The sequence below is a fragment of the Hydra viridissima genome, unplaced genomic scaffold, assembly GCF_058129835.1.
Source record: "Hydra viridissima isolate aposymbiotic clone 2 unplaced genomic scaffold, HvirCarnegie_v1 scaffold_8, whole genome shotgun sequence".
Classification (NCBI taxonomy): domain Eukaryota; kingdom Metazoa; phylum Cnidaria; class Hydrozoa; order Anthoathecata; family Hydridae; genus Hydra; species Hydra viridissima.
The window spans coordinates 8,191,698-8,217,135 of NW_028324307.1; the positions used below are offsets into that span (position 1 = coordinate 8,191,698).

At 28.5% G+C, this 25,438-nt stretch overlaps 2 protein-coding genes across 8 annotated transcripts in view; both read left to right on the top strand.

Moving 5' to 3' along the window:
• Window positions 1-804: 804 nt before the first annotated feature.
• On the top strand, window positions 805-4,830 carry LOC145186853 (UDP-N-acetylhexosamine pyrophosphorylase-like). Of its 4 annotated transcripts, none has more exons than XM_090095394.1 (11): window positions 805-825; window positions 1,687-1,864; window positions 2,176-2,341; window positions 2,511-2,801; window positions 2,899-3,092; window positions 3,181-3,246; window positions 3,381-3,508; window positions 3,600-3,743; window positions 3,852-4,019; window positions 4,140-4,185; window positions 4,266-4,830. In XM_090095394.1, exons 2-11 carry the CDS (start codon window positions 1,688-1,690, stop codon window positions 4,371-4,373), a joined length of 1,488 nt encoding a protein of 495 aa, XP_089951520.1. In that variant the 5' UTR covers window positions 805-825; window position 1,687; the 3' UTR covers window positions 4,374-4,830. The 4 variants fall into 4 exon arrangements, with proteins under 4 accessions (XP_089951520.1, XP_089951517.1, XP_089951519.1 ...); XM_090095391.1 differs by having other exon boundaries at window positions 812-958; XM_090095393.1 differs by lacking the exon at window positions 805-825 and adding an exon at window positions 1,500-1,594.
• Window positions 4,831-14,238: 9,408 nt separating this feature from the next.
• Window positions 14,239-25,438, top strand: part of LOC149884858 (phosphatidylinositol 3,4,5-trisphosphate 3-phosphatase and dual-specificity protein phosphatase PTEN-like) — a 51,835-nt gene continuing 40,635 nt past the window's right edge. The window contains exons 1-4 of one of the 4 annotated variants that reach the window (XM_090094983.1): window positions 14,239-14,402; window positions 15,176-15,323; window positions 24,693-24,777; window positions 24,981-25,025. In XM_090094983.1, the coding sequence (XP_089951109.1) occupies window positions 15,254-15,323; window positions 24,693-24,777; window positions 24,981-25,025 (200 nt within the window). In that variant the 5' untranslated portion in view covers window positions 14,239-14,402; window positions 15,176-15,253. Of the gene's footprint in view, window positions 14,403-15,162; window positions 15,349-24,692; window positions 24,778-24,980; window positions 25,026-25,438 lie in introns of those variants that run through there. The other 3 variants (XM_090094985.1, XM_090094984.1, XM_090094986.1) reach the window with 3 other exon arrangements.

Here is a 25,438-nt window from a genome sequence, read left to right on the forward strand (position 1 = left end):
TTTATTTGCATATGGTGGAAGAAAACCTGTAATTCACATTTTTGTGACGGTAGACTTGTACCTATATCAGAAACATTTGTAAAACTGAATTTGTGTTACAGAGAGATAGTTGCAGGTTCCGATAGTGACATGTCTTTTTTTACACTTACTTATCTGGAAATATATTTAAATAAATAAAGCAATATCACCAATAAACCCGCCAATTCCAACCCCAGGGTTGTCAAACTTACAAAAACTAAATTAACGTTTTCATCCTAATGTTCATCCTAAATTAACGTTTTCATCCCTCTGCTGTCTTAAGTATGCCCAGTTGACATTATTATTTTTCTTTTCTTCTTTCTTTTTAATTTCTACATAACAAGCAGTTTCATATATTAATGAATGACGGTGCAATATACAGTTCAACTATGTTCAAAACTGAAACTGTAGCTTAAAATTGAATTGGGCCTTATTTCTTTCAATTTTATTCCATCTAAAGATTGACTAGGCCCACTATGCAAAGATGTCCGATTTTAAACATGGTCATGATTAATCTCAGAAAAAATAAGAGTAGAGAGGATAAAATTGAAAGTGCGAAAAAAAGCGCAAAGAAAAAAAAAATGTAATGTGTAATTAGAATTAACGTTATGCCATCTTAAGAGTTAATAATTTCCGGTAATAAAATACTGAATAACTGCGAAATCTTTAGAAATCGAAAATGTTACCAAATACGATGTAAATTATTTTGTATTTGCAACTTGATCAGAGCTAAAGTTGTGACTTCCCGTTTTGTAATCGCACGTCGAAATAATTAATTTTTAGTTTCGAAGATAAATGACTTCGTCGGTAAGTGGTCCGTTTGTAACAAATAAATTTGCGAACCTTGTAACGTTTCAACATAATTCTGCATTAATCATTAAAGCAACATTATCTGTTCAATAATCAGAAATCATCGACATTTCTAAATAGAAAGTAAAAGGTAAAAAAGATATTTTCTATTATAATAATGGTAACAGAGATTTTAAGTCTTGAAACAGGTTTTTTAGTTTTGAAGATGTTTTTTTATTATTATTATTATTAATTTTATGTTGCTAATGTCCGATGCAATGTTTTTGGTGAGCACAAGTATCAACGCTAGTTATGCTTGAAAATAGATGTTTAAATTAACTAAAAACTTGATTTTTTAAAACAAAAAAACAAACAAACAAAAAAAAAAAAAACAAGAAAAAACGTTGTGGAGAAGATTAAAGGTATCAATTTCCTTTAAGCTGCTAAAGCTGTTCTCTAATTCTCATGTTCTCTGATTCCAATTTACTTTCATTTCAGCCTGATATTGTACTTGATTGTAAAGCTTTTTTCATTTTGCTATAAGGTTTTTAACAGAGGATTTTTACTTTTCGCATTCATTTTATACAGTTGTTTTTTAAGTTTTTATGTCATTTACTTTTTAATTTGAAACCAAATTAAACTTCTTATTTTGGCGGCGTCATCATTTTGCTTATTTGTGGCGTAAGTGACGTCATAACTCTAATTATGTGTGAGAGGGCCGAATTTCTGTGGATTTTGGATAAGCTCTAACATTTATAGAGTATCATTATCTAGTTACATAATTGTGGTGACGTCCGTATTATGCTTTAATTTTAACAAGTTTTTTAGCATTTAACTCGCAAGTTTCTAATTATAACTTTCGTTATATCTTTCGTTAAGAATGGATAAATTTCAATTGGAATCTCTGTTACAACCGTATGCACAAGAACACCTTTTAACCTTTTGGGATGAATTAAGTAAAGATCAGCAATTAAATTTTCAAAAAGATTTAAACTCTATCGATTTTTCCGGTATTGAACAAGTCTTTAAGAAGTGTAACAATGATCTTACGGTAGAGGTATGATTCTGTTATATAATCAATAGTTATTAGAACCCTGAAATTTCTAAGTTAGCTTTACATAGCTAGTTCTACATCATTAGCATATATCAAAGTAGAAGTAAATTCTGCTACAAGCAAAAACTTTAAAATCATATTTTTGTTCACTCTTATTAGAAAAATTATTTTTTTGTAGTAGGTCTATATGACTTAGATTAACAGCTTTCATTTTAGGACAAGAAACTTTAGAGATAATCTTTAGAAAATATTTAACAGAAATAAGTAATTTAATAGAAAGAAGCTGTTAAAATAAGCTAAATTTAAACAATTAGGCCAAAAAAGATGATGTGATTGAATGTTTACATGAAGACTTGTGTGTGAAAAAAAGTGCTGCTTCACTAGAACAGCAACAAAAATGGTGGGATGCTGGTTTGAAGCAAATATCTGAGGGCTCAAGTGCAGTATTACTATTGGCAGGCGGACAAGGGACACGTTTAGGTATATAAACCAAGTAGTTTATTTACTTTTTTAAACTTATTCAATTATATAATTAGTATGAATTTTTATACGCAACACACATACTTATTTCAAAATTGTTTTTAATTCACTTTTTTTTTCATCACCAAGTGTTATTATCATTACAGAATATTGTTAAACATATTTATAGGAGTTTCGTACCCAAAAGGTATGTATGATGTTGGCCTACCATCAGGTAAAACCTTGTATCAGATCCAGGCTGAGCGCATATTGAAATTGCAACAGCTTGCTGAAGAGAAATACAGTAAAACTGCTAATATACGCTGGTATGTGATGACAAGTGAAGCTACTCTAAATGCAACCTGTGATTTTTTTGTATCGCATAACTATTTTGGCTTGAAGTCTGAGAACATTGTTATTTTTGAACAAAACCTTGTGCCTTGTTTAACATTTGAAGGTAAAGTGATGCTGGCTTCTAAAGGTAAATTGCTATAACTATTGTTTTTATTAAAGTTACTAACTTAATAAGTTATACATGTAAAAATTTAAGGAATTATATCTTTAAATACATGTTAAAGGTAGCATTGCAAAATCACCTGATGGTAATGGTGGTTTATATGGAGCCTTGGTTAAAAATCAGATATTAGATGACTTTGAAAAGCATGGTATAAAAAATGTTCAAGTGTATTGTGTAGACAACATCCTTGTAAAAGTTGCAGATCCTTCGTTTACTGGATTTTGTTTGGAAAGAAATTTAGATTGTTGTAATAAGGTATAGTTAATGCTTTGGATTTGCATTTTTTCATGTTTATAACTAATTTTAAAAATATTTATTTCACAATAAATACTTTTTTACAAAGGTTATAGAAAAGACTGATCCGAAGGAAGCAGTTGGAGTTGTATGCAAGCTGAAAGGAAAGTTTCAGGTGAAAACAGAATTTCAATTTTTTTTATTTGGTTGTTTTTAGTCACTTTTATTTTCATGAAATGTCTTAAATGTTTTTATTATTTCATTTCATATATTATAAAGGCTACCAAGAACTTTTCTTTTTACCTATAGGTTGTTGAGTATAGTGAAATTTCCATTGAGACTGCTGAAAAACGTGCCAAAGATGGGCGACTTCTATTTAAAGACTCAAACATTTGCTTGCATTATTTTACAGTAGATTTCTTAAGGAGGTTTATTAGGTTTGATAATTCATTTTTATTTATTTGACTTTTTTGAGAAAAACTTTGTTATATTATTTGTATTGAAGAAGATTCTTCATTTGTCTTATAGAGAACACTTAAATGAGTTGCCATATCATATTGCTAAAAAAAAAATACCATATGTTGATATATCAAATGGTCAATATATTGAACCTAAATTACCAAACGGAATGAAATTGGAGAAATTTGTGTTTGATATTTTCCCATTTGCCAGGTATTGCTATTGAACTCTTTTTGAACTGATTGTTTGATAATTTAGTTTCTGTCTTAATTTTAGTTAATTTATGTTTATCAGATAACGATTTTTTATTATTTCTAATAGTAATTTTGCAGTGTTTGAAGTTGAAAGAAGTGAAGAATTTTCTCCATTGAAAAATGGGCCCTCTGATCAACTTTGTTCACCAATTTCTTGTAAAAAAGATGTCTCAAGTTTACACCTGAAATATCTTCTAAATGCAGGCGCAGTTTTAAGTTCTCAAAATGATAGAGGGTAACTGAATTATTTTACTTTTATAGAGTTTGTATTTTGACTAATACGCTGATAAACCTTTTTTATTGTTGATATGAATAATGTGTAAGTAAAAGATATAAGTTATTTTAATTTCTTTAGAGAAATATTGTGTGAAATATCTCCTCTTGTTTCTTATGCTGGAGAAGTAAGATTCTATTATTTTCACTTTTGTTGTTACATCTCTGTAAATTACCTTAGTTAAAATTTATTAAATTTTCTCTGTAGGGGTTATCAAGTTATCATGGTAAAGTTATCTCCAAAGGAGAAGTCATATATATCAAAGAAAATGTTGAAAATCTTAGATCACCTTTACATAAGAAGTCAAAGAACTAATTTTTATGTTCTTGTTTTTGGACTCTTTTAATAATAAAGTTATTTTTGTTAGTTTTTAATGTAGGGCACGCAGTTTTTTATACAGTTTTCTAACAAATACTAAATATATAAAAAGTAATATTCAGAGTTTCTGGGGAATTTTTTATTATTTACAAACAAATTTCTGTGTTTTTGCTAACTTTTAGAGAGGTGTTGAAATTTTAATATTATAAAGCTTTTGTTATATAAATTTTTAAAAGTTTTTATGAAGTCACATAAAAGTTATAAGGCAATAGTTTTATGAAACCAGCATCTTATACTTATTTATCTTATTTAATTTATTATCGTTTGTCAAGTTTTTCTGCTCTTATGTTAGTGCCTTTTGTATAAATAAATGAATTGCGGTTTTTAATTGGATTAGGATATTTTTACTAAAGTTTTAGTGGTTAATTTACTTTTAAAAAGTTTTAATGGCATATTTTTTTGTCTAATAGTTGCTCTGTTCTATCAATTAGTGCAGTTGTGGCAGTGGGTTCTTCCTATCTAAATTTTGAACTATTATATTATTTTAAAATCATTCAGTTTGAAAAAAAAACATTGTTCTATTTCGTTTGATAAAGAAGCGTTAGTTGTCAATGGGATGTACCAAGTACCAAAGCTGTTGGCTTAACAGAGATTTTAAATTTCCAAATACTTATTGGCTAACTCATAAATAATAAGTACTAAATTTAAAGTCTCTTAACTCAGAAGGTTATATATTACGTATTTTGTGTGTGGTTTTTTAAAAAAAAATCACATTTCAGGAGCATAACATACAATTTTCGATTAATATATTTAATGAGGTTTTTCTTCGAGATTTTAAAATGGAAATAGAGGTGTTAGCAGCCAGGCTGTGCTCAGACTGTCGGAAGAAATTCTCAGAAAAAGTTTTAAACTGAAACTTTTAGTTAGATAACCATGTCGTTACATAAGTGTTTAGGTAAAGCTAAATTTTGTTATAGTTAAGGTTGCCAGATAAGAAATAAAAAGTTTAGCGAAAATTTTTAGCTTAAGGGATTCATTCTAAAATCAATCACTATCTCTTATGGCTGGCTTTGTTTCTTCGATAATAAATAGTTTTTTTTTTTTAGATTTAAGTGTTCTTTAACTTCCTGTTTTCAGACATTTTATTCTGTTTTATACATTTAAATTACTTAATTCTTACTAATCTAAAAAATCAAATTTAAAATTATTTACTACTACAAAAAATGGAACCGTTTAATTATTCTTTGAGCAACTACTGGGACTCATCAAATTCCCACCTCATAGAAATTATTAAATTTTATTTTCGATTTATATTATTAACTAAAAAAAAAAAAAGGTACATCTTCTGGACTGGAATATATAACCCTCTGTCAGTAACATAAATACGGTTAGTACATTATTAAATATTGTAATTTTTTCAAATCAAAATACAAAAATATTTATTGAAAGAAACATACACACATAAATGATACCATGTATTTTTACTCAAATATATAGGTAAAAATAAACATCCAAAAAAAAATTTCACATTTTTTTCATTTAACTTCCTCCCTGGATCTGCAAAATCGGCTGTTTTTGACGGTTTTTCAGATTTTTTTCTCTAAAAAGTGCTTGAGGGGTTAGGATTGATAGTCGTGTTGAACTCAAATTTTTTGGAGTTGTTTTTTAATATTTACCCCAAATCTCGAGTGTATGGTATTTTAGATTTGAAAATTTCCTCAAGTTGACCTTAATATAATAGATAGATAGACAGACAGACAGTGATATTTTATTATGTAATATTCATCATAGAAAACCTTAATGAAAAATTATAAGGTTTTAACAGTGAAAATTTTATAGTAAAATTTCAACTGTTTAGTTTCATATATTTCTGATCAATTGCTTCTAGTGGAGCTAAAAAAGTAGAATGTTTAACTTTATCAAAACCACAATTAAACACTCCATCAAACTGATAACCTAGTCATGTTATTTTAAGTGCATTATTAAGGATACAAGTATCCAATAAAATATAAATGATAACTTAATGAAACTTCTTTGATAGAATTGCCCATTTCAAATTTATAAAGAGTTTTTCAACCAAAATTAAATGCTTCTATAATTATTTAGAATAATAAGAGATCACCTAAACAAATAGCAATTGATGCTAGAAAAACTAGCAAGTTTTCTTATTAAACCAACCGTTTAGTGCAAGACAGAAATTGGTGTTAAATTTTATCATTCTAATGTACTGAAATCTGCTTATCAAGAGCCAAGTTAAATATAAAATTAATGACAAAGAAAAATATACATTTATGAGAAAATTTAAAAGCTTATCTCTCTAAAATTAAAATACAATAAATTTCATTCTTTCAATTAATTTTTAAAATCACTTTTCTGGTCTTTTAAAAAAGTTTTTAAAATCCTAAATTACATTTACCAATTAAAATTTTTTATTCTTAGAAAAATTTTGACCATTAAAAAGCATGGAAGAGATTAAGTTTTATCTAAATTCTGATTTAATACACATGCTTTGAAGCACCATCTGTACCCTATTCTACCTTTCCCTTGTAATTGAAAATCGTTTGTATTTCTGATCAAAATTATACCTGGCCTTGGGGCTTTTTAGAACAAAGTTGTTTGTGTTAACGGCAATTTTTTTGTTTTGTAAAATGAATAATATGTATTTTATATTCAATTAATAAATTATGATTTTACTATGAATGGATCTGAAAAGTTATATTTTATTTATATTGATATATATTTGCTTAAAAATCATTAAAAAAAGTTTTAAAGGTTTTAAAAAAGCATTTGTGTATATCGTATTATTTTTCGTATTATTATATCGTATTATTTTTCTTTATGTATTCATTTCCCTCGGGTCGAGGAAGTCAATACTGTTTTTATTTTTTGCAACTTGCTCTTGACGAACAAGGCCGCTGCGTGGAGAAACAAGGTGGGAACTATACTTTTAGAGGCATGATGTTGGGCTGAATCTTGAAAGGCAGACAATTTGCTCACGAGGCGTTCAGTCACAGCCTCCGCTATTTTTTCAATATTATGTTATAATCTTAAGTCATTTATTTATAAATATAATACTAAATATAATATTGATGTAGATTTTAAGGTTAAATTAATCTTAAAACAAATAAAAAATAAAAAAAAGAGGAAAATTAAAAGATTTATTTTATCAATGTTTTGCATTTACGATTTCAAGTTACATAAAATATAAGAGCAGATTTTTTCCGGAAACAACTCATTTTTTTAAAATTATAAACCGACTCATGGCCATTTCTTAAAAAGCACCTAAAATACGCTGAGAACACGGACGTACAAGAGATTGACGTGCAACAATATTGTTTTTTTTTGTTACAAATCTTTTGTTTTCAACAATAAAAATTAAATTATATTCAAGTTTGTCCCATTCGTCGAAAAGTTTTGGTCTCGTCTAAACAGTCACATAAACTTCCTTTTATTTATTAAAGATACCAGCAATAGAATCATGTTTTAAGCTTAATTTTATATAGATAGACATTCATAATATTTTAAGAAATAACGCTGATGATGATATAGAAATTGAGATCATTTACTAAACTACTTTAGTACATCTATAACTAGAGATATAATAAATAATACAAAATATCAACTAGTTTTGTAATTACCTGGAGCACAATGGTTTCATGTCCAGGGAACTACTCCATCTACTATATTGCTGTAATCTTCCACTTTATGAATATTACAGAGTTTTCTATTACTATGTTTAACAACAGAAATATATACAGTTAAGGATAAATATACATAAAATGAATGTAAATACAATAAAGAAAGAATATATACTACTGTGATCAAAAAGTAAGGTGAATTTTTAATTTAAACTTCCCGCCTTATTCGAATCGTCCAATCTTTTTTATTTTTAAGTTGGTAGGAATGTCATTAACATTTGCGCCAAATTACATGTCAAACTCATAATTATTTTTTTTTGTTTACGCTTGTTTCTGAAGTACCAAAAGTGCATTCGGCGATTTTCACGATGTCTAATTTTGTTGAGTAAAGAAGTGCTATTAAATTTTGTTTGCGGAATGATATTTCTGCTGCTGAAACGTATCGAATGTTGCAAAAGGCCTTCGGTGAAGAGACTATGTCTCAAAAAAATGTTTACAAGTGGTACAAAGACTTCAAAGAAGGCCGAGAACGTGTTGATGACTTGGAACGCTCCGGACGACCATCGACTTCGATTGATGATCGCCTCATCAACAAAATCAAAGAATTGGTGCTTGCAAATCGTCGGTTAACCATTCGAGACCTTGTTGACATGGTTGGAATATCATTTTGGTCGGTGCAAGCAATTTTGAAGGATCATTTGGGCCTCAGAAGACTCAAATCACGTTTGGTGCCGAAATTTCTCAATTTCTTTGAAAAAGAGCGTCGCGTTAAAACGTGTGAAGCAATGCTTTCTGACTATCAAGACGTCTACAAACAAATTATTACTGGCGGTGAGACTTGGGTCTACGCATACGACCCTGAAACAACCGACCAATCGAGTGAATACCGTGAAAAAGGCGAGCCGAGACCGAAGCAACCACGTCAAAGTCGCTCAAAAATCAAGGTCATGCTGACTGTTTTCATTGATTATTGTGGTGTCGTGCACTACGAATTCCTTCCAACTGGCCAAACTGTCAACAAGGAATATTATTTAAGCGTTATGCGACGTTTGCGTGAAGCTATTTGCAAAAAGAGACCGGAATTATGGGCCAATAACTCTTGGATTTTGCACCACGATAATGCGCCTTCGCACACAGCACTGGTTCTTCGTGAGTTTTTCGCCAAAAACTCTACCCATGTTGCTCCACAACCACCGTATTCGCCCGACTTAGCACCGTGTGACTTCTGGCTGTTCCCAAAGCTCAAGAGACCACTCCGGGGAAATCGTTTTGAGTCCATTGAAGAGATCCAACGTGAATCGGCACGCGCATTGAAGGCTATCCCTACCGAGAACTTTTCGGCATGCTTCAAAGACTGGAAAAAACGTTGGCAAAAGTGCATTGGGGCTGGGGGGGATTATTTTGAGGGGGACGATACAGATTTGGAAGAATAAATAAAGATTTTTCATTTTATAAAAAAATTCACCTTACTTTTTGATCACAGTAGTATATTTAAAGAATTTAGCAAAGCCCATTTATGGCAAACCGCAAGAATAACTAAGTATTTAATGTTCGCATAACTTGATTTACCTGGGGCCAATGCTATAAACATAAAAAACGAAGTTTTTTCCGTAAAACACGAAGTTTTTACCGTAAAAAGCGAAGAAAAAAAAAGTCCATTGCTATAAACATTCAAAAAACTCCGTTTTTAAGATAAAAACTTCGCTATTAAATCCAATGCTATAAACGAACAAGGGAATCGCCTTTTCAGATAAAAAATGCGTTTTTTCGAAAAAAAACTTCAGATAGATTTTTGATCTCAATTTTAGATATTTTCTTCGTGATTTTTGGCGGCCATTGTTGGAACAACGTTAGCGCTTCAAAATCATTGAACATTCTTTGTTTGTGTTTTTATGTTGATATTTTATAGATAAAGCTTAAAAGGATTTTGGTAACTTCATAATAAACTAATTACTTAAAATCTGCATTTAATCGATTATTCAGTTCCTTGTTGTGCTTCGTTAACAATGCATGCATGAATTTAACATTCCATACTTATTTATGAAGGTTTTCGATAGTAATTCTGGTTAAACAAATTTTTCATAGTGTTTGACTAAAGAAAAGTATAAAGAGTTGATAAATATGCCATATAATACACAAATACACAACAAAATAATACACAAATACACAACAAAATAAAATGCTGTTTAAAGAACTTAAAATGTTACTAGCAATAAAGATCAGAGAAAACAAAGAGGTTCTTCTTGGGAAGCTTAGTATGTTTTAATTAGCAAACTATTTAAATAAAAATATGTATTGCTACATTATATTTTATATATGTATATATATATATTTACAAATGTTATAGTATAAGTATGTAATATATAGTATATATTAACATAATATAAGTATGTAATCAATCAATCATATTTCTAAATAAAGATTTTACATTCGAGTTTATATACAAATAGTTATAAACTAATGTAAAGTAAGCTACTAACAGTGCTAATGATATATAACAAGGGTAATAATAATGGCAATTTAATCATTCTATTCAAAAACAGCAGAGATATATTACAGTATATAAAATTAACAGTGATAACATGATGTAATGTATAGTATATATCAATTTTATATATATCTAAATATATATATATATATATATATATATATATATATATATATATATATATATATATATATATATATATATATATATATATATATGTAAATATATATATACTTCCAATAGTTTTATTAACTTAATACACTAACATTGAAAATAGCTTCTCCTACACTGTATAATACGATAAATTGTGTTGGTAAAGATTCCATGACAGTCTCTGAGAACATGAAAAAAAACATTTGTGCCAATAAAATGAAGAAATGCTTAGTATAATGTTGCAAATTGCTTAGTATAATGTTGCAAATCATCTTTAAGCCTAGTTTCTAAAAAATCTAATACAGCTCTTGGGACTCGATACTGCTCTCGAAAAACGTTGTCAGAAACATCTTCGTTAAAAAAGCGACCATTAAACTAAAATGATATTGAAAAACAAAACAAAAATATAATTTCTGCGCCTATTTAGTTTGATTTCTGATTTTGTTCGATAAAAAATCATTTTATATATATATATATATATATATATATATATATATATATATATATATATATATATATATATATATATATATATATATATATATATATATATATATATATATATATATATATATAGTAATTTTAAGTAATGTTTTAAACACCAACCTCTCGAGGCAATCGGTGGCGAAGCTAATTTTCTGCAACTTCGAAATCTAAGTCTTCGCCCGAAAAAATTAAATTCATGTTCCTACTTTAATTTTAAACAGCTTTTTTAAACACCAAATACTAGAATGTAAAAATATTCATAAAAGTAGAATAGACAGCACAGCATACTTAATGACTAATAAAATTCATTAATTAGGCCTAATAAATAAAAATTACAATAAAAACTACTATTATATAACTACTATGTATTACGGATAAAAAAGTTCGTGAATTTTAGTGACGTATACGTTTTATGCTTTATAGCAATGGCCGAAAAAAATACAAACAGCGATAAATTCTTCGAGATTACGAACTTTTTTTCGTACGTGAAAAATTGCGTTTTTACGAAAGATTTTTTTTCTCGAAAAAAACTTCGAATTGTTTTTTCGAGAAAAAAAATCTTTCGTAAAAACGCAATTTTTTAAGTAAATTAGTTTTTCTTAAAAAAAATGCGTAAACTCGAAGAATTATCGCTGTTTGTATTTTTTTCGGCCATTGCTATAAAGCATAAAACGTATACGTCACTAAAATTCACGGACTCTCATTATCCGTAATACGTCAATTACAGCAATTTTTATTTTAATTTTTATTTAGTAGGCCTACCTAATAAACTTTATTAGTTATTAAGTAGGCTGTGCTGTCTATTCTGTTTTTATAAATATTTTTACATTTTAGTATTTGGTGTTTAAAAAAAGAAAATGAGCTTCGCCATCGATTGCCTCGAGAGGTGGGTGTTTAAAACATTACTTAAAATTAATAAATTTTGATGTTTTTTTAATGATTTTTTATTGAACAAAATCAGAAATCATACTAATTAGGCGCAGAAATCATACCTTTTGTTTTGTTTTTCAATTTCATTTTAGTTTAATGGCCGCTTTTTAACGAAGATGTTTCTGACAACGTTTTTCGAGAGCAGTATCGAGTCCCAAGAGCTTTATTAGGTTTTTAGAAACTAGGCTTAAAGATGATTTGCAACATTATACTAAGCGAAAAAAAAGCATTTCAGTACGTTTCCAGATGATATTTCTTCATTTTATTGGCACAAATGTTTTTTTTCATGTTGTCAAAGACTGTCATGGAATCTCTTCCAACACAATTATCGTATTATACACAGTGTAGGAGAAGCTATTTTCAATTTTAGTGTATCAAGTTAATATATATATATATATATATATATATATATATATATATATATATATATATATATATATATATATATATATATATATATATATATATATATATATATATATATATATATAAATGTAATTATACATATTTTTATTTAAATAGTTTGCTAATTAAAACATACTAAGCTTCCCAAGAAGAACCTCTTTGTTTTCTCTGATCTTTATTGCTAGTAACATTTTAAGTTCTTTAGACAGCATTTTGTTTTGTTGTGTATTTGTGTATTATGGCATATTTTATTTTGTTGTGTATTTGTGTATTATATGGCATATTTGTCGACTATTTATACTTTTCTTTCATAGTCAAACACTATGAAAAATTTGTTTAACCAAAATAACTATCGAAAATCTACATAAATAAGCATGGAATGTTAAATTCATGCATGCATTGTTAACGAAACACACCAAGGAAATGAATAATCGATTAAATGCAGATTTTAAGTAATTAATTTATTATGGAGTTACCAAAATCCTTTTCAGTTTTATCTATAAAATATCAACATAAAAACACAAACAAAGAATGTTCAATGACTTTGAAGCGCTAACGTTGTTCCAAGATTGGCCGCTAAAAATCACGAAGAAAATATCTAAAATTGAGATCAAAAATCTATCTGAAGTTTTTTTTCGAAAAAACGCTTTTTTTTATCTGAATAGGCGATTCCCTGGTTCGTTTATAGCATTGGATTTAACAGCGAAGTTTTTATCTTAAAAATGGAATTTTTTGAATGTTTGTTGCAACGGAGTTTTTTTTTCTTCGCTTTTACGGTAAAAACTTCGAGTTTTACGGAAAAAACTTCGCTTTTTATGTTTATAGCATTGGCCCCAGCGATATATAAGCTAAATTTTATTTGACAATAACAAACAATGAAAATATGACAAACAATATGACAAACAATGAAAATTTGACAATAACAAACAATGAAAAACGAAGATATAATATATCTGGCCGCATTTTACAAGATGATTATAAATTTGAATAACTTTTTAAAAGGTTTTGCTTTATCAAATGAATTATAAAAAGGCCCATTAGAAAATACGCCTATAAAAAAATAATGCATACTGGAATATATATTATGAAGCTTATAGAATAGTTGAGGCAAAAAATGGCGATATATCGGAAAAAATACTTAAAAAATACACAAAATTAAGGCTGGTGAATGAAGGACCAAGGAACTAAATGAAGCCAGATCTTGACAAAAAATTTCGCTATACTTTTTTTAGTCATTTTAAAATTATCCTTACAGATCTATTTTATCATTAACAGACTTTGTTTACACGAAAAAAGTCCCCAAATTTACAAATTTTCATCTTGAAAAAATGATGAAAATCTGTTCGTGCCGACTAATTTCCTTGGTGTAATATGTCTAGTAATTTGTCAACGAATGAAGTAGTTACTTTATCCTGAAGTCTTATTAAACAAACGCAATAGAAGTTCAAACTAATACCACGTGATTAGAGTTTCTGTTTTAAAACTGTGGGCAGCCATTTTAATAAATTTTTTTGTTGACGGGTGAAAATTTAGAGTTTGTCCGAAACTCGCATGGCTCGCTGATTTCTGCGGCCTCTTTGATGTAAAACAATGAGTTGCACGTCCATTTCTTATACATCCATGGCTGAGAATAAGCATTTCTCAATCAACCGTTTAAATGGTTTAATCTTCCTTTAAATGGTTTTGAAAATCTCAAAGAAGGAGAGCCAAAATAGTATGAGTCATCAGTGATTATTATAATCATTTGTAAGTTTTATTGCAAAAAAATAATACAGTGAGAGCTGATAGGCGTACACACACACACACACACACACACACTAAGTTTCAATTAAGTTTCCGTTTTCTTTTTTAAGTTTTTTATATTGAAACCCAAGTATACGAGTTTATAAAAGTTTTAACTCAGTTGACGTTGTCTTAAACTGAAGGGTAAGTATACAACTTTTAGCTGCATTATCTAGACATATTTTAATTTTACATATCTTTTGTTGATTGAAGTTTTGGTAAACAATAATTTCGTAAACTACAAAATTCTGCATGAATACAAATCAATCAAAATATCAAATTATTAATAATTACATTAGTAATTCATTAACATCAACATATTTTGCTGTTACAACAAATTACAAAACACAGATCATTACAAAAAAATAATTCATTAATAAAATACGATGGCCATTATTAAGTTTTCATTATTAAATACAATAAATGTAATAGAGAATGTACAAAAACAACTCGTAAATAAATTAACCAAAGTTTACATACATACATACATACATACATACATACATACATACATACATACATACATACATACATACATACATACATACATACATACATACATACATACATACATACATACATACATACATACATACATACATACATACATACATACATACATACATACATACATACATACATACATACATACATACATACATACATACATACATACATACATACATACATACATACATACATACATACATACATACATACATACATACATACATACATACATACATACATACATACATACATACATACATACATACATACATACATACATACATACATACATACATACATACATACATACATACATACACACTCACATACATACATGTCTGATGTTAGTAAGCAGGTTACTTCGGTACTGTTTAAATATTGAAATTGTATAAATACTTTTTCTTTAGGAAATAAAGATATTTTTGGGTTGAAGTTATGAATGTTCTTATTTGATTTTACTAACATTGCAATATAATAAAAAGAAGATGATCAAGCATATTGTAAGTAAAAAAAGGAGAAGGTATATAGAGAATGGATTCGATTTGGATCTTGCCTGTATCTTTTCTAAAAGTTTACAGAAGTAATTTTTGATTTACTAATAGTTTTGTTTCAGTTTTTTGTTTACTAACTATTGAGTTTTTAGTTAAATTATCTATTAGCTAAATTATCCAGTCCTCAGCTGTTATTATTTGATTGTACTACTTTAAGTGGTACAACTAGTTGAGAGCAAACATTAGAGATGGAACCTTAAAACTTCTTAAAAGCTTATTAGGTTTTGTTACTAACACCATTTCATGTCTGTTGCATTTTTAGTTATACTACTGATTACTTTATTACAGAGACTTTCTTTTTTAAACAAAATATATTTTTTTAGTTTAAGTAGTTATAAAGTTATGAACTTTTTTGTAATTAAAACTTATGGTACTCCAAGGTTTGCATATGTCACTTTAATTAGGGTATGGAAACCGGCAATGAGTACCATTTTTTATCCGTAAATTTTTTAAGATTACCGTTACTGGCTTTTATTGTATCTATTACTGCAGTTTTAAAAAAGACATGCTAATAATTAAGATAACTATTAATTTATTGCTTCATGGAATTTACTTTTTATAATTTGCTAATTTTAATTTGCCAACTCCTGAAAGAATTTACACAGTCTATGAGGGAGCAGAATTATTTCATGAAAAAGCAAAAACGAGAATATCATGACCTTCTTTGTAGTAAACAACAACTCTAAGACAATTGTCATGAAGACAATTGTCGCATATTGACGAATTACTAAAGTAATGCGTCAGTTTGCACATGCTTAGTATCATTACGCCTGCGCATTGTAAACATTCACAGAATAAGTCATTTTAAGAAGTGTTCGTAGACAAGACGATTATGTTTTCCGATGGAACATAAGTTAATTTATTTTTTTTGCCGGACCGACATCGGGCCGATGAAGTAAAACGATGCCGATCTAAAGCTGATGTAAAACATGTCGACAAGACATTGGGCCGACGTCCATGTGTTATCTGGGCAGATCCTGAAGTTAATATGCCTTAAATTGAGCATAAATTCAACATTCAGCATGTAGTTATTGGAATAGTTTTGAATTAAACTTTCAGCATATAGCTTGAAATGTCAAAAAGATAGAAAAAAGAAGAAATTCTGAAACAATTAATCTATTCAATTATTTAAATGATCAAGAGGCCTTGGTTAAGCAAAGGACTGATGTCTTTGACACTCCTTAATGGAAAAGCTTACAAAAACTCCAGTAACTAGTGTTGAAGCTGATTGTTGTTTCTCAGCAAGTGGTCTTTTTATTACAAACGTCAGATCAAACTTAAATGCTCTTGATGCCTAATGCATTTTTAAAGCTTACTTACTTATGAACTTAAAGCTTCGCAGTAACTTCTTCATTGAATGATAACAACAGTGTTAAACACTATATCAGTCTATATGGAATTTAATTTAAACTGTTAAATTTGAGTTTTTATTGAGATATCTAGCTGTGATGTCTGAAAGTATAATTCAAGTATTGTGTTGCTCATAATATGAGATTAACGTTTTGTGATAAAATCTGTGTTAAATTTTGCCCTTTTTTAATATTTCAAGCATACTTTTATGCTTCGGAAAAAAAATTTAATTTTTCGGTTAACAGAAATATGGTAATAATTCCATGCCCAAACAGTATCTTTTAAAATGAATATGCTTAATTTTGGAAAGTCTGTTACAGACCATTTTAGAGAGTAAAGAATTAATTAACTAAAAGGCACAGTCCTACTACTGAAAATGGAAAAAAACTCCGGTCTTTTAACCTCAGGAAAAAAAAATTTGGCTTTTGAAAGTCTCTAATAAAAGATTTTTTTTTTTGTCAGGACTTTTTTTTCGGGTTTTTAAGGTTGAAGTTACCAAAGGAATGTGAAAACGAAACGGGAAATGGAACGTAAAATTCTGGAAGAAGTAAAATACAATAAACCCACATAACTATACTTACCAACCCCACCATATATATATATATATATATATATATATATATATATATATGACTTTAAAGACTGCGAGGAATACAAAGTTAATTCACTACTAATTATCAAGTTCAGTATAGAATGGTTTTATACTATAAGTAATAATGATAAAAATCAGTATTAAAGTTTTTACATTTAAATTTACATGGTTTTATTAACTTCTTTTTTGATACTTTATAAAATTTAAATGTAATTTGCAACAGTACTTAAGTTAATCAAAAAAAGTTGTAGTTGGCTTTATGAGTTTAAAAGATAAAAGAAAGAACAGAAAGAGGAACAAAAAATCCTAACTTATCAAGAAACAACGGGAAAATTGAAACTAATTGTCACATTTTTCTTCACAGAAGTTGCCCAAAAAGTCACAAAAATGAGAACTTTTTAACTAAGCTTAATCATCTCAGAGCCATTGATGTTGCAACTTACAATGCTTTTAAGGAAACCGATGATGAACACACCATTTTACATGATATTGAAATAGGAAATAATTTAGACGATTCTGACTTTCAAGTACCTATTTAAAAAAAAGGCGCATGTCGCAACGACTTCATGTTCTTAACCACCTTTAAGTAAAAGAACCAAACTTAAAGTGAATAGTCAAACGCATCTATGGCCAAAAGATCAAATAAACAATGTTACGTTGGTGAACCTGATTACAAAATGGGTTATCAAACAAGTCTTGCCATTTAGATTTGTTGAATGTTCAGATATTCAATATGTAACAAAGAAAGATATTTTATACAATTTCTACACAAGCAATCTCTTGCTCATTAATACCAAAGATACACGAAGCAATATCATAGAGATTGAAGAGAATGTTTGACATGGGATAGACTTTAGAATAGCCATATGAACATCAAAAAGCACATTGCTTTCCAATCACTTACTTGTCACTATATCAACAAGGGCTTTGAGTTAAAGACATTGCTAATAAATATAAAGTCTTTTAGCGAATAACACCCAGGATAACTTATTGCGTTTAATTTATCTGGTATTTTCAAATCCTTTACCATTGCGTAAAAAAAATTTAAAGTATAATAAAAATATTGATAAACAGAAGTGTTATTGTACAACTCCTGTTCAACTTAAACATCTTGTTCAAACTGATAAGGTAAAATTCATATATTAGGAAGTTGCAATCAAAAGTTATTTGGAATAAGTATTCTCATTAACTTGGGAATACCATTCATCTTTTTGTACTAAAACTCTATACTCTGCGTGGCAAATTTCAACGACATTAAAAACTCTTTCCTGAACTTCCAGCAATTGTTGATGTGGCAGACCAAATACTTAACAAATACTTAACAGGTTTGAGAAAAGATTTCCACATCGTAGAGCATGTGTTGCAGAATATAAAATGTCTCTTCCTTAGCTCAAAATTTAAGGGATGCAATAATTAGCAATTATGACTTAATAGGATGCTACAATGCAATCCATGCTTCAATTGGGTAATCTTGATGAGCCTCTAATTTTCAGCTCCTTACCTAAACCTTTTTTAGAGCAATAATACAATAAAGGCCATTCCTTTTCTGATGATGGAAATGAAAAGGAACAATGCAATATCCTATAATACAGGTGTAACAAATGTCCTCTACCAAACAGGCAAGCAAATTTATTTCTATTCCTGCCTTTTTAACCGCAAGTGAAAGAGTATTATTATCTGCTGTACATATATATAACTTTTGATTAATAATTGATATAATTTAGTCCTAATTTTAATTCAGAATATGTCAAATTTTACGTGTATTATCATTTTAAGCGGTTTTTTTAAAGTTAACTTTAAGAACGGGACAAGTCTTGGTTATCGGGAACTTTTTTGAGATCTCATTTATCGGGGTTTCTTCATCGATAAATAAAAAACTCAATTTTTTCTGGAAATTTAAGTAATTTTTTGGAGGTTATTTCTTCAGAAAATTTAATCAAAGCTCCAACTTCAGGCTTTTTTCATCATCTTTTTTTTTTTCGAGCTCATGGTCTCGACCTTTTAAGAATCTTTATCCTGACCAAGGCGATTAGTAAGCAGCAGAGGACTCCGGTGCCACCATAGTCACAAGAATATATAGTCTGGAAACAAAGGCCGTATCAATTGTTAAACCACTTTACGTTAAACTTGTATCAACGACCCGGTGAAGGTGCACAAAACGAAAACTTTCATATTATGCTCCCTGTGATTCTGATCCAAAAGATGATTTTTCGATTTTATGTTGAGATCTTTTAAATAATTTTTATATAGATAATTTCTCCGATATGTTAAGAAAGATTATCTAAAAACCTCTTTAAATAAATAGAATGCTTTAAAGTTTCTTTAAAATAAATATTTACAGATTTTTTGCTGATTCCTATTACTAATTACTGCTGTATATATATATATATATATATATATATATATATATATATATATATATATATATATATATATATATATATATATATATATATATATATACTAAAATGCAATCATATTCACTAATACAAGAAGTACATAACAACAACAGTAAAAAACAAAACAGCAGTAATTAGTAATAGGAATTTTTAGGAGTCTTACTTTTTCTTAGGAGTATTACTTTGCAACTTTGTGTTTTTCACGTTTATCTTTTGCAAATGAAAATGTTTGAACTCCTACAAAAAAACCGATAATCTGCTCAAGCACATTTGTTTTGATTTTGTTTGTAACAAAGTATCAGTTGATATGCAAACATTGTTAAAATTAGATATAACTGTTGTATTTGTAAAAATTTCTTTTACAAAATCATTTGCAGAAAACACTGATAAATGTTGAATTTTTTTTTCTAAATAATAGTTCACATTGTACAAATATATCAATAATTTTAGAACTTAATTTCCATAAACCATCTCTATCACAAGCATTAATGAGTGTTTGTATTGTGTCAAATTCTACTTTACATGCTAGAAATAAAGAACAGCATTGAATGCCATAAAAAGAATGACTTTTTTAAATAGTTTAACTTATTGAACAGTTTGTGAATAATATAACCAGTTAAATATTGAAAACTTTTCATTTCTGCATCCTTTATACTCATGGTTGATTTCTCACATTTCTCACCATTGAATTTGTTTTTATCGGTAAGGTAGTTTAAAACAATCTTTAAAATCTTTTTAACTTTTATAAAAAATATCATTTGCTACGTCCTGCAATAGAGTCTTGGAAAAAGTACGTTCTTCAAAATGTTTAGGCAGGCTTTAGGCAAATTATCCGACAGGAGTCCAAAAAAAGTTGAGTAATGTTTCTCAGGGTCACCCTTAAACTTTTTAAAAAGACTCTTCAGCTTATGCCACAACTCATCTGCATCATTTGAGGAAAGTTGAAAATCTAAAAACTTTACAAAATTTAAGGGAAAATTGAAAATTTAAGAACTTTCGCTATGCAGTTTTTTTGTTTATTTGCGTTACTGTTCACCTTCGGAAGAATGAGAACTAGTAATTTCTTGAACAACATAAACAAAGCGTTTTTGTTTGTTTCCAGACTATATATTCTTGTGACTATGGTGCCACCAAAATTTGAGGCCCTGTAATAATACGTAATATTTCCGGGCAAAAAAATCAAATGCAAAAAAATTTGAAGGCTTTGCTCGATCTCCGATTTTAAGTAACTTAAAAGACCTGAATATGAAATTTCTTGAAAATCGGATTATATATAGACGTTACTCATTGATCACTTTTTAAAATGATGCAAAATTGTCAATAATTGTGATATGGAAAAATAAGAAATCAAAAACTGAAAAAGTTAATTTTTTAAATTTTATTAATATTAATCAGTTTTATAAAATGCAATTTTTTCTTTTGTTCGCTTGGTGACGACTTTTCTGATGCTCGACTACCCTCATCAAAAATTATTCTTCGTCTCTGACCAATTTTTTAAAGTTTTTTTTATCAGAGCAACTCCTCTTTCTACAGTATCATAGGCCACCTTTAGAATCACTACAGATTATTTTACATCATGGGTTCCTAACCATTTAAAGTACGTCTTTTTCAAAATGGCAGATATCTTTTCCTTTAATGTCTAGACTATCATTCTATTATTGGTTCAGTTTCTTTGTTTTCGCAGGTTTAGTTTCCAAATTTTGAATCATAATTTCTTAATTTCTTCAGAAATCATAAATTCATCCAAAAAAGCCAATTCCACATTTAACTCTGATAGATACCAAAGCAACTGTAACTGCACTTTTTTTGACATCTGCAAATTTAGATCATTCTTTGGAGCCCCTAAACTTAGAACTGCCTTGTTTCAAAAGCGAACATAAATAAGACTGAAAAATCCGTTACTCATTTCATTCCTTTCAATTCACGTTTAGTTCAATTGTTTAGTAAAAAGTACTACTTTAAGTGCGTAAATTGTCTTTGCCATCCACCGTATCTAAAAAGCCACTGGGATTCTAAAACTGAAATTATTTTTCATCCAACCCCCTAAGTAATAGGGTGAAAGTTGTAATAGTTCTTTGTAGTCTTCTGTTAGGTGACAACCATCTTTTAGGATATTTTAGATGTCGTTTATAATTGCCAAGCGTTTTTCATCTAAGAATCCTTCGTTAGATAAAAAGCCATTTACAACAATATTGGTTTCTTCATCCAACATTATCGTATAGAACATTTATCTAACGTAGCCCACAAATATATGAACTCTTGGAAGACATCTGGATGTCAGGACCACTTGATGGTAAACTCCCTCACTTCTCAAACGCTCCCTTCAACTCATAGGTTTGATAACGGCAAACTAACCATAATTACGTTTGTCCGAATTCCATTTCTATTCTGGATTTGTCCTGCATTAGATTTTGTATTAAAAGACTTACCTAGGCTCTTTGTAGTAGATATAAATGAAGAACTCGCTTGGTGCTGATGATGATGCAGATGAGCCGTCCAAAGTAACTATTTTATTGTATTTAGCGATATCTTTGTGATGCTTGCTCTTATATGACTCAACTTTATCTTCTTTTGTATTTTTTAGCTTTTATTTTCGAGGCAAAAATATTGTGAAAAAGTGGCCCCCTGAAAATTTGTAAAAGAGTGGAGTCTCGATGCAAGAAAACCTTTGCACCCCCTGTTGACTGGCACTGATCCCAACGTTCCCTTAATACCAATAATCTTTACAACACTAAGTTTGATTGTCTGCTAACAGAAAAAAAAAACAATTTTTCATTGCGAGTTGAGCTCAGTATGAAAGACCACGAACAGATATTTTTTAATTTTTGCTTTACACCACTTTTTCCTGTTAACATGAATGCCTCATCAACACTCAACTTGTTGAAATCAATTATTTTTCAATTTGTCTGCGCCTCTTCCGTCTTGCTTTTACAACTAGTTGTCATTTCCTTCCAAAGCCTAATAAAGACCAATCAATTTAATTTTTAGAAATCTTTTCATCACTTTTTCTAGCTGTTCAGCATTTAGCTTTAAGATGATTAATTATGTGTAGATTTTTCCATAGATAGAATATCTTAAGTAAACAACGAATTACTGAAGATGATATGCGTCTACGAATTTGTCTATAATGATGTTAAAAAGTCAGCCTTTCATAAAATCCATTTGAAACTCGTCATTTTTTATAGAGCTAAAAATGATGGTTGTGAAAAGAAGGTAAACGAAGTGTTTTTTTTTTCTTGGTTCTTAACTTGATTAAGTTTGGAGATAATTGGGGCTCCTTTGTTGTCCTTGTGCCATCTTTCATTTTGACAATTTCTAAAATTTCAAACTTTGCAAAATATCTTTTTACAATAAACGTTACAAATGTCTTTTAAAGCTGTTAGGTCCACTTTTATCAGCACCAGTAAGGTTACTGATTTTCGCTTCACATCATTTTTCTCCATTATTATCTTTACTCACACATTGACACACATAAAATTCTTTTATCTGGACTAATTGCGAAGTACTTAAGCATTGCTTATTTTTTTGAAGTTTTCTTGCTCAACATCATGCAGAAATTTTTGTATTTGAATTGAATCTTTAAAATTAGAAACTAAAAATAAAAAGTTAATTATTGATCCGATGAAATAATTGATTATATATAATATTTCCACGATTTCTACTGCTTTTTAATTTACACTATTGATTCGTTTTGTTTTATGTTTAAAAGCCACTTAAACTAAAAAGATAATTAGAATTTACATTAAAATTAAGTTAACTCTTTATGGGTCCTTGTTGCCATATGGCAACAAAAGAAAAATGAAAGTGTACCTTCGTAAATTAGCAATGATGTTTTCATGTTAGCTAGCGCTCACCACAAATAAAATCTAGGTTTTTTTGAAATCTCTTCTCATTAACTACTTTTTTTTATTTTTAAAATAAAAAATCAATAAGGTAAGACAAATTATAACAAATTCTACTTGTTTATCTAGAAAAAAAAAAATCTTTAAACATACATTAACCTCGTTACGCCGAAATCTAAATGCAGATTCAATTTTAGTTTCGTAAATTCGGAACATGACTATAATTTCTGAGATTTTAAATTTGCAAATTACGATAGCTAGCTACAAGCTACTATCCACCTTGGGCCTGAAAATTGACCCAACGAGAGTCTCATATTAGATTCAACTTAAAGTACATCAAACTTTCTTGTTGTTATTAGCAACTATAAATAAGCAAATTAAGCGTAAGAATCACAGTAGATGATTGAAGGACTCGGAGAAATTTAAATTTTGCATGTTTAAGAAAAGTAAACAGTACATAGATTTGCTTTAACTGAAAATTGACTTAACAAAATTGTTTTAGACATGCTTTTAAATGCATCAAAACTTCATGTTATTTACGAAAATAATTTTTGCAAACCCTGACTGAAATCTTTTTACCAAATCACACGTTTTTAATTATTGAAAATACCAAGTATATTAAATATGAGTCTAATTTTTTATGACGCTCTTTTACTAAGATTTCAAACACAAATAACCTTTACAGAAAACATACGTAAATTATAATAATGATTAATAACTGATTACAAAATAAGTTAATTGCAGTTATTTAAAGATGTAGGCACTTTTATTAGTAAATAGAGATTTAACTTTTGTTAAGTAATGGGTGTTGCAAAAAAGTGGCGCGTTTTTATTTCTTTACATATCTCATTCAAGCAATTAAGAGATCTAGATCGGTCTACATATATATATATATATATATATATATATATATATATATATATATATATATATATATATATATATATATATATATGTATTTAAATTGTTGTTCTACTTCAAGAAATTTCACTTTTATTAATACAAATAGTTTTCGGATTTCTTACTGATGCCCATTATATTAACGATAAATAGTTATCAATTTTTTACTTTTAAAGTAAATGATTAAAAATGAATTAAAAAAAAGAAAAAAAACCAAAGATCAGTTATAAAAAATGTTTCCAAATTTAAATGCTCCAAGTTAGATATCAAGCCTTAATAAAGATAATTAGATATCAAGCCAAATATTATTGCCATGGGTTTCCCTTCAGAAAATCTTGAAGGTGTATACAGAAACAGTTTTGATGATGTTGTTAGGTCTGCTTTGAAAAAGATTGATTCCACATTTCGGATTTAATAGTTTTCCTGTTTAATGTTTTGTACTGATTTAAAGATAAATTTCTTATCTTCTGCATCATGCAAAGATTGTTTCACTTTCTTGCTCCAAAATAAACAATTTCTAACTTTATATGGAAGAAGTTTAAATGGTTTGTTAAGTGATTTTTGTTTATTATTTTCAGGTTTCTTGAACAAAAACATAAAGACAAGTACAAAGTTTATAATCTGTAAGTTAGTAACTTAATTAAAAACTTAGTGTGCGTGTTCAAACTTATGGTTGTTTGTGTTTGTGATTTTTCGTTTGACGATCAAGATTCTCTTTTCAAAATTGAATTTGCTAGATTAGAAAAAATGTTATGAGCGAAAAACCAAGGAAATGATACTTATGTATTCAGATTGGCGCGGCTTAGTTAAATAATAATTAATAAAACGTAATTAAATACTGCAGCTATTGCTATCTATCTAAAAAGTTTTAAAACAAAAATGAGTTGTACTTACTTTTGCAACACTTTACAAAAAGACTCGAAGAAAAACAATTTAAAAAATGTTTCACGGCACCACCATGTTGACGTACAAAAAAAGTCAAGATTTCGAGAGTTGGAAACTATTGTCTAAGTACATCTGAGATGCTAGAAAAACT

Coding starts and splice junctions, on each gene's coding strand:
- LOC145186853 (XM_090095394.1), top strand. CDS start 1,688: ATGGATAAATTTCAATTGGAATCTCTGTTACAACCGTATGCACAAGAA. Junction 2,802..2,898: donor AGTGATGCTGGCTTCTAAAG/GTAAATTGCTAT, acceptor TACATGTTAAAG/GTAGCATTGCAAAATCACCT. Junction 3,509..3,599: donor TTCTTAAGGAGGTTTATTAG/GTTTGATAATTC, acceptor TTTGTCTTATAG/AGAACACTTAAATGAGTTGC.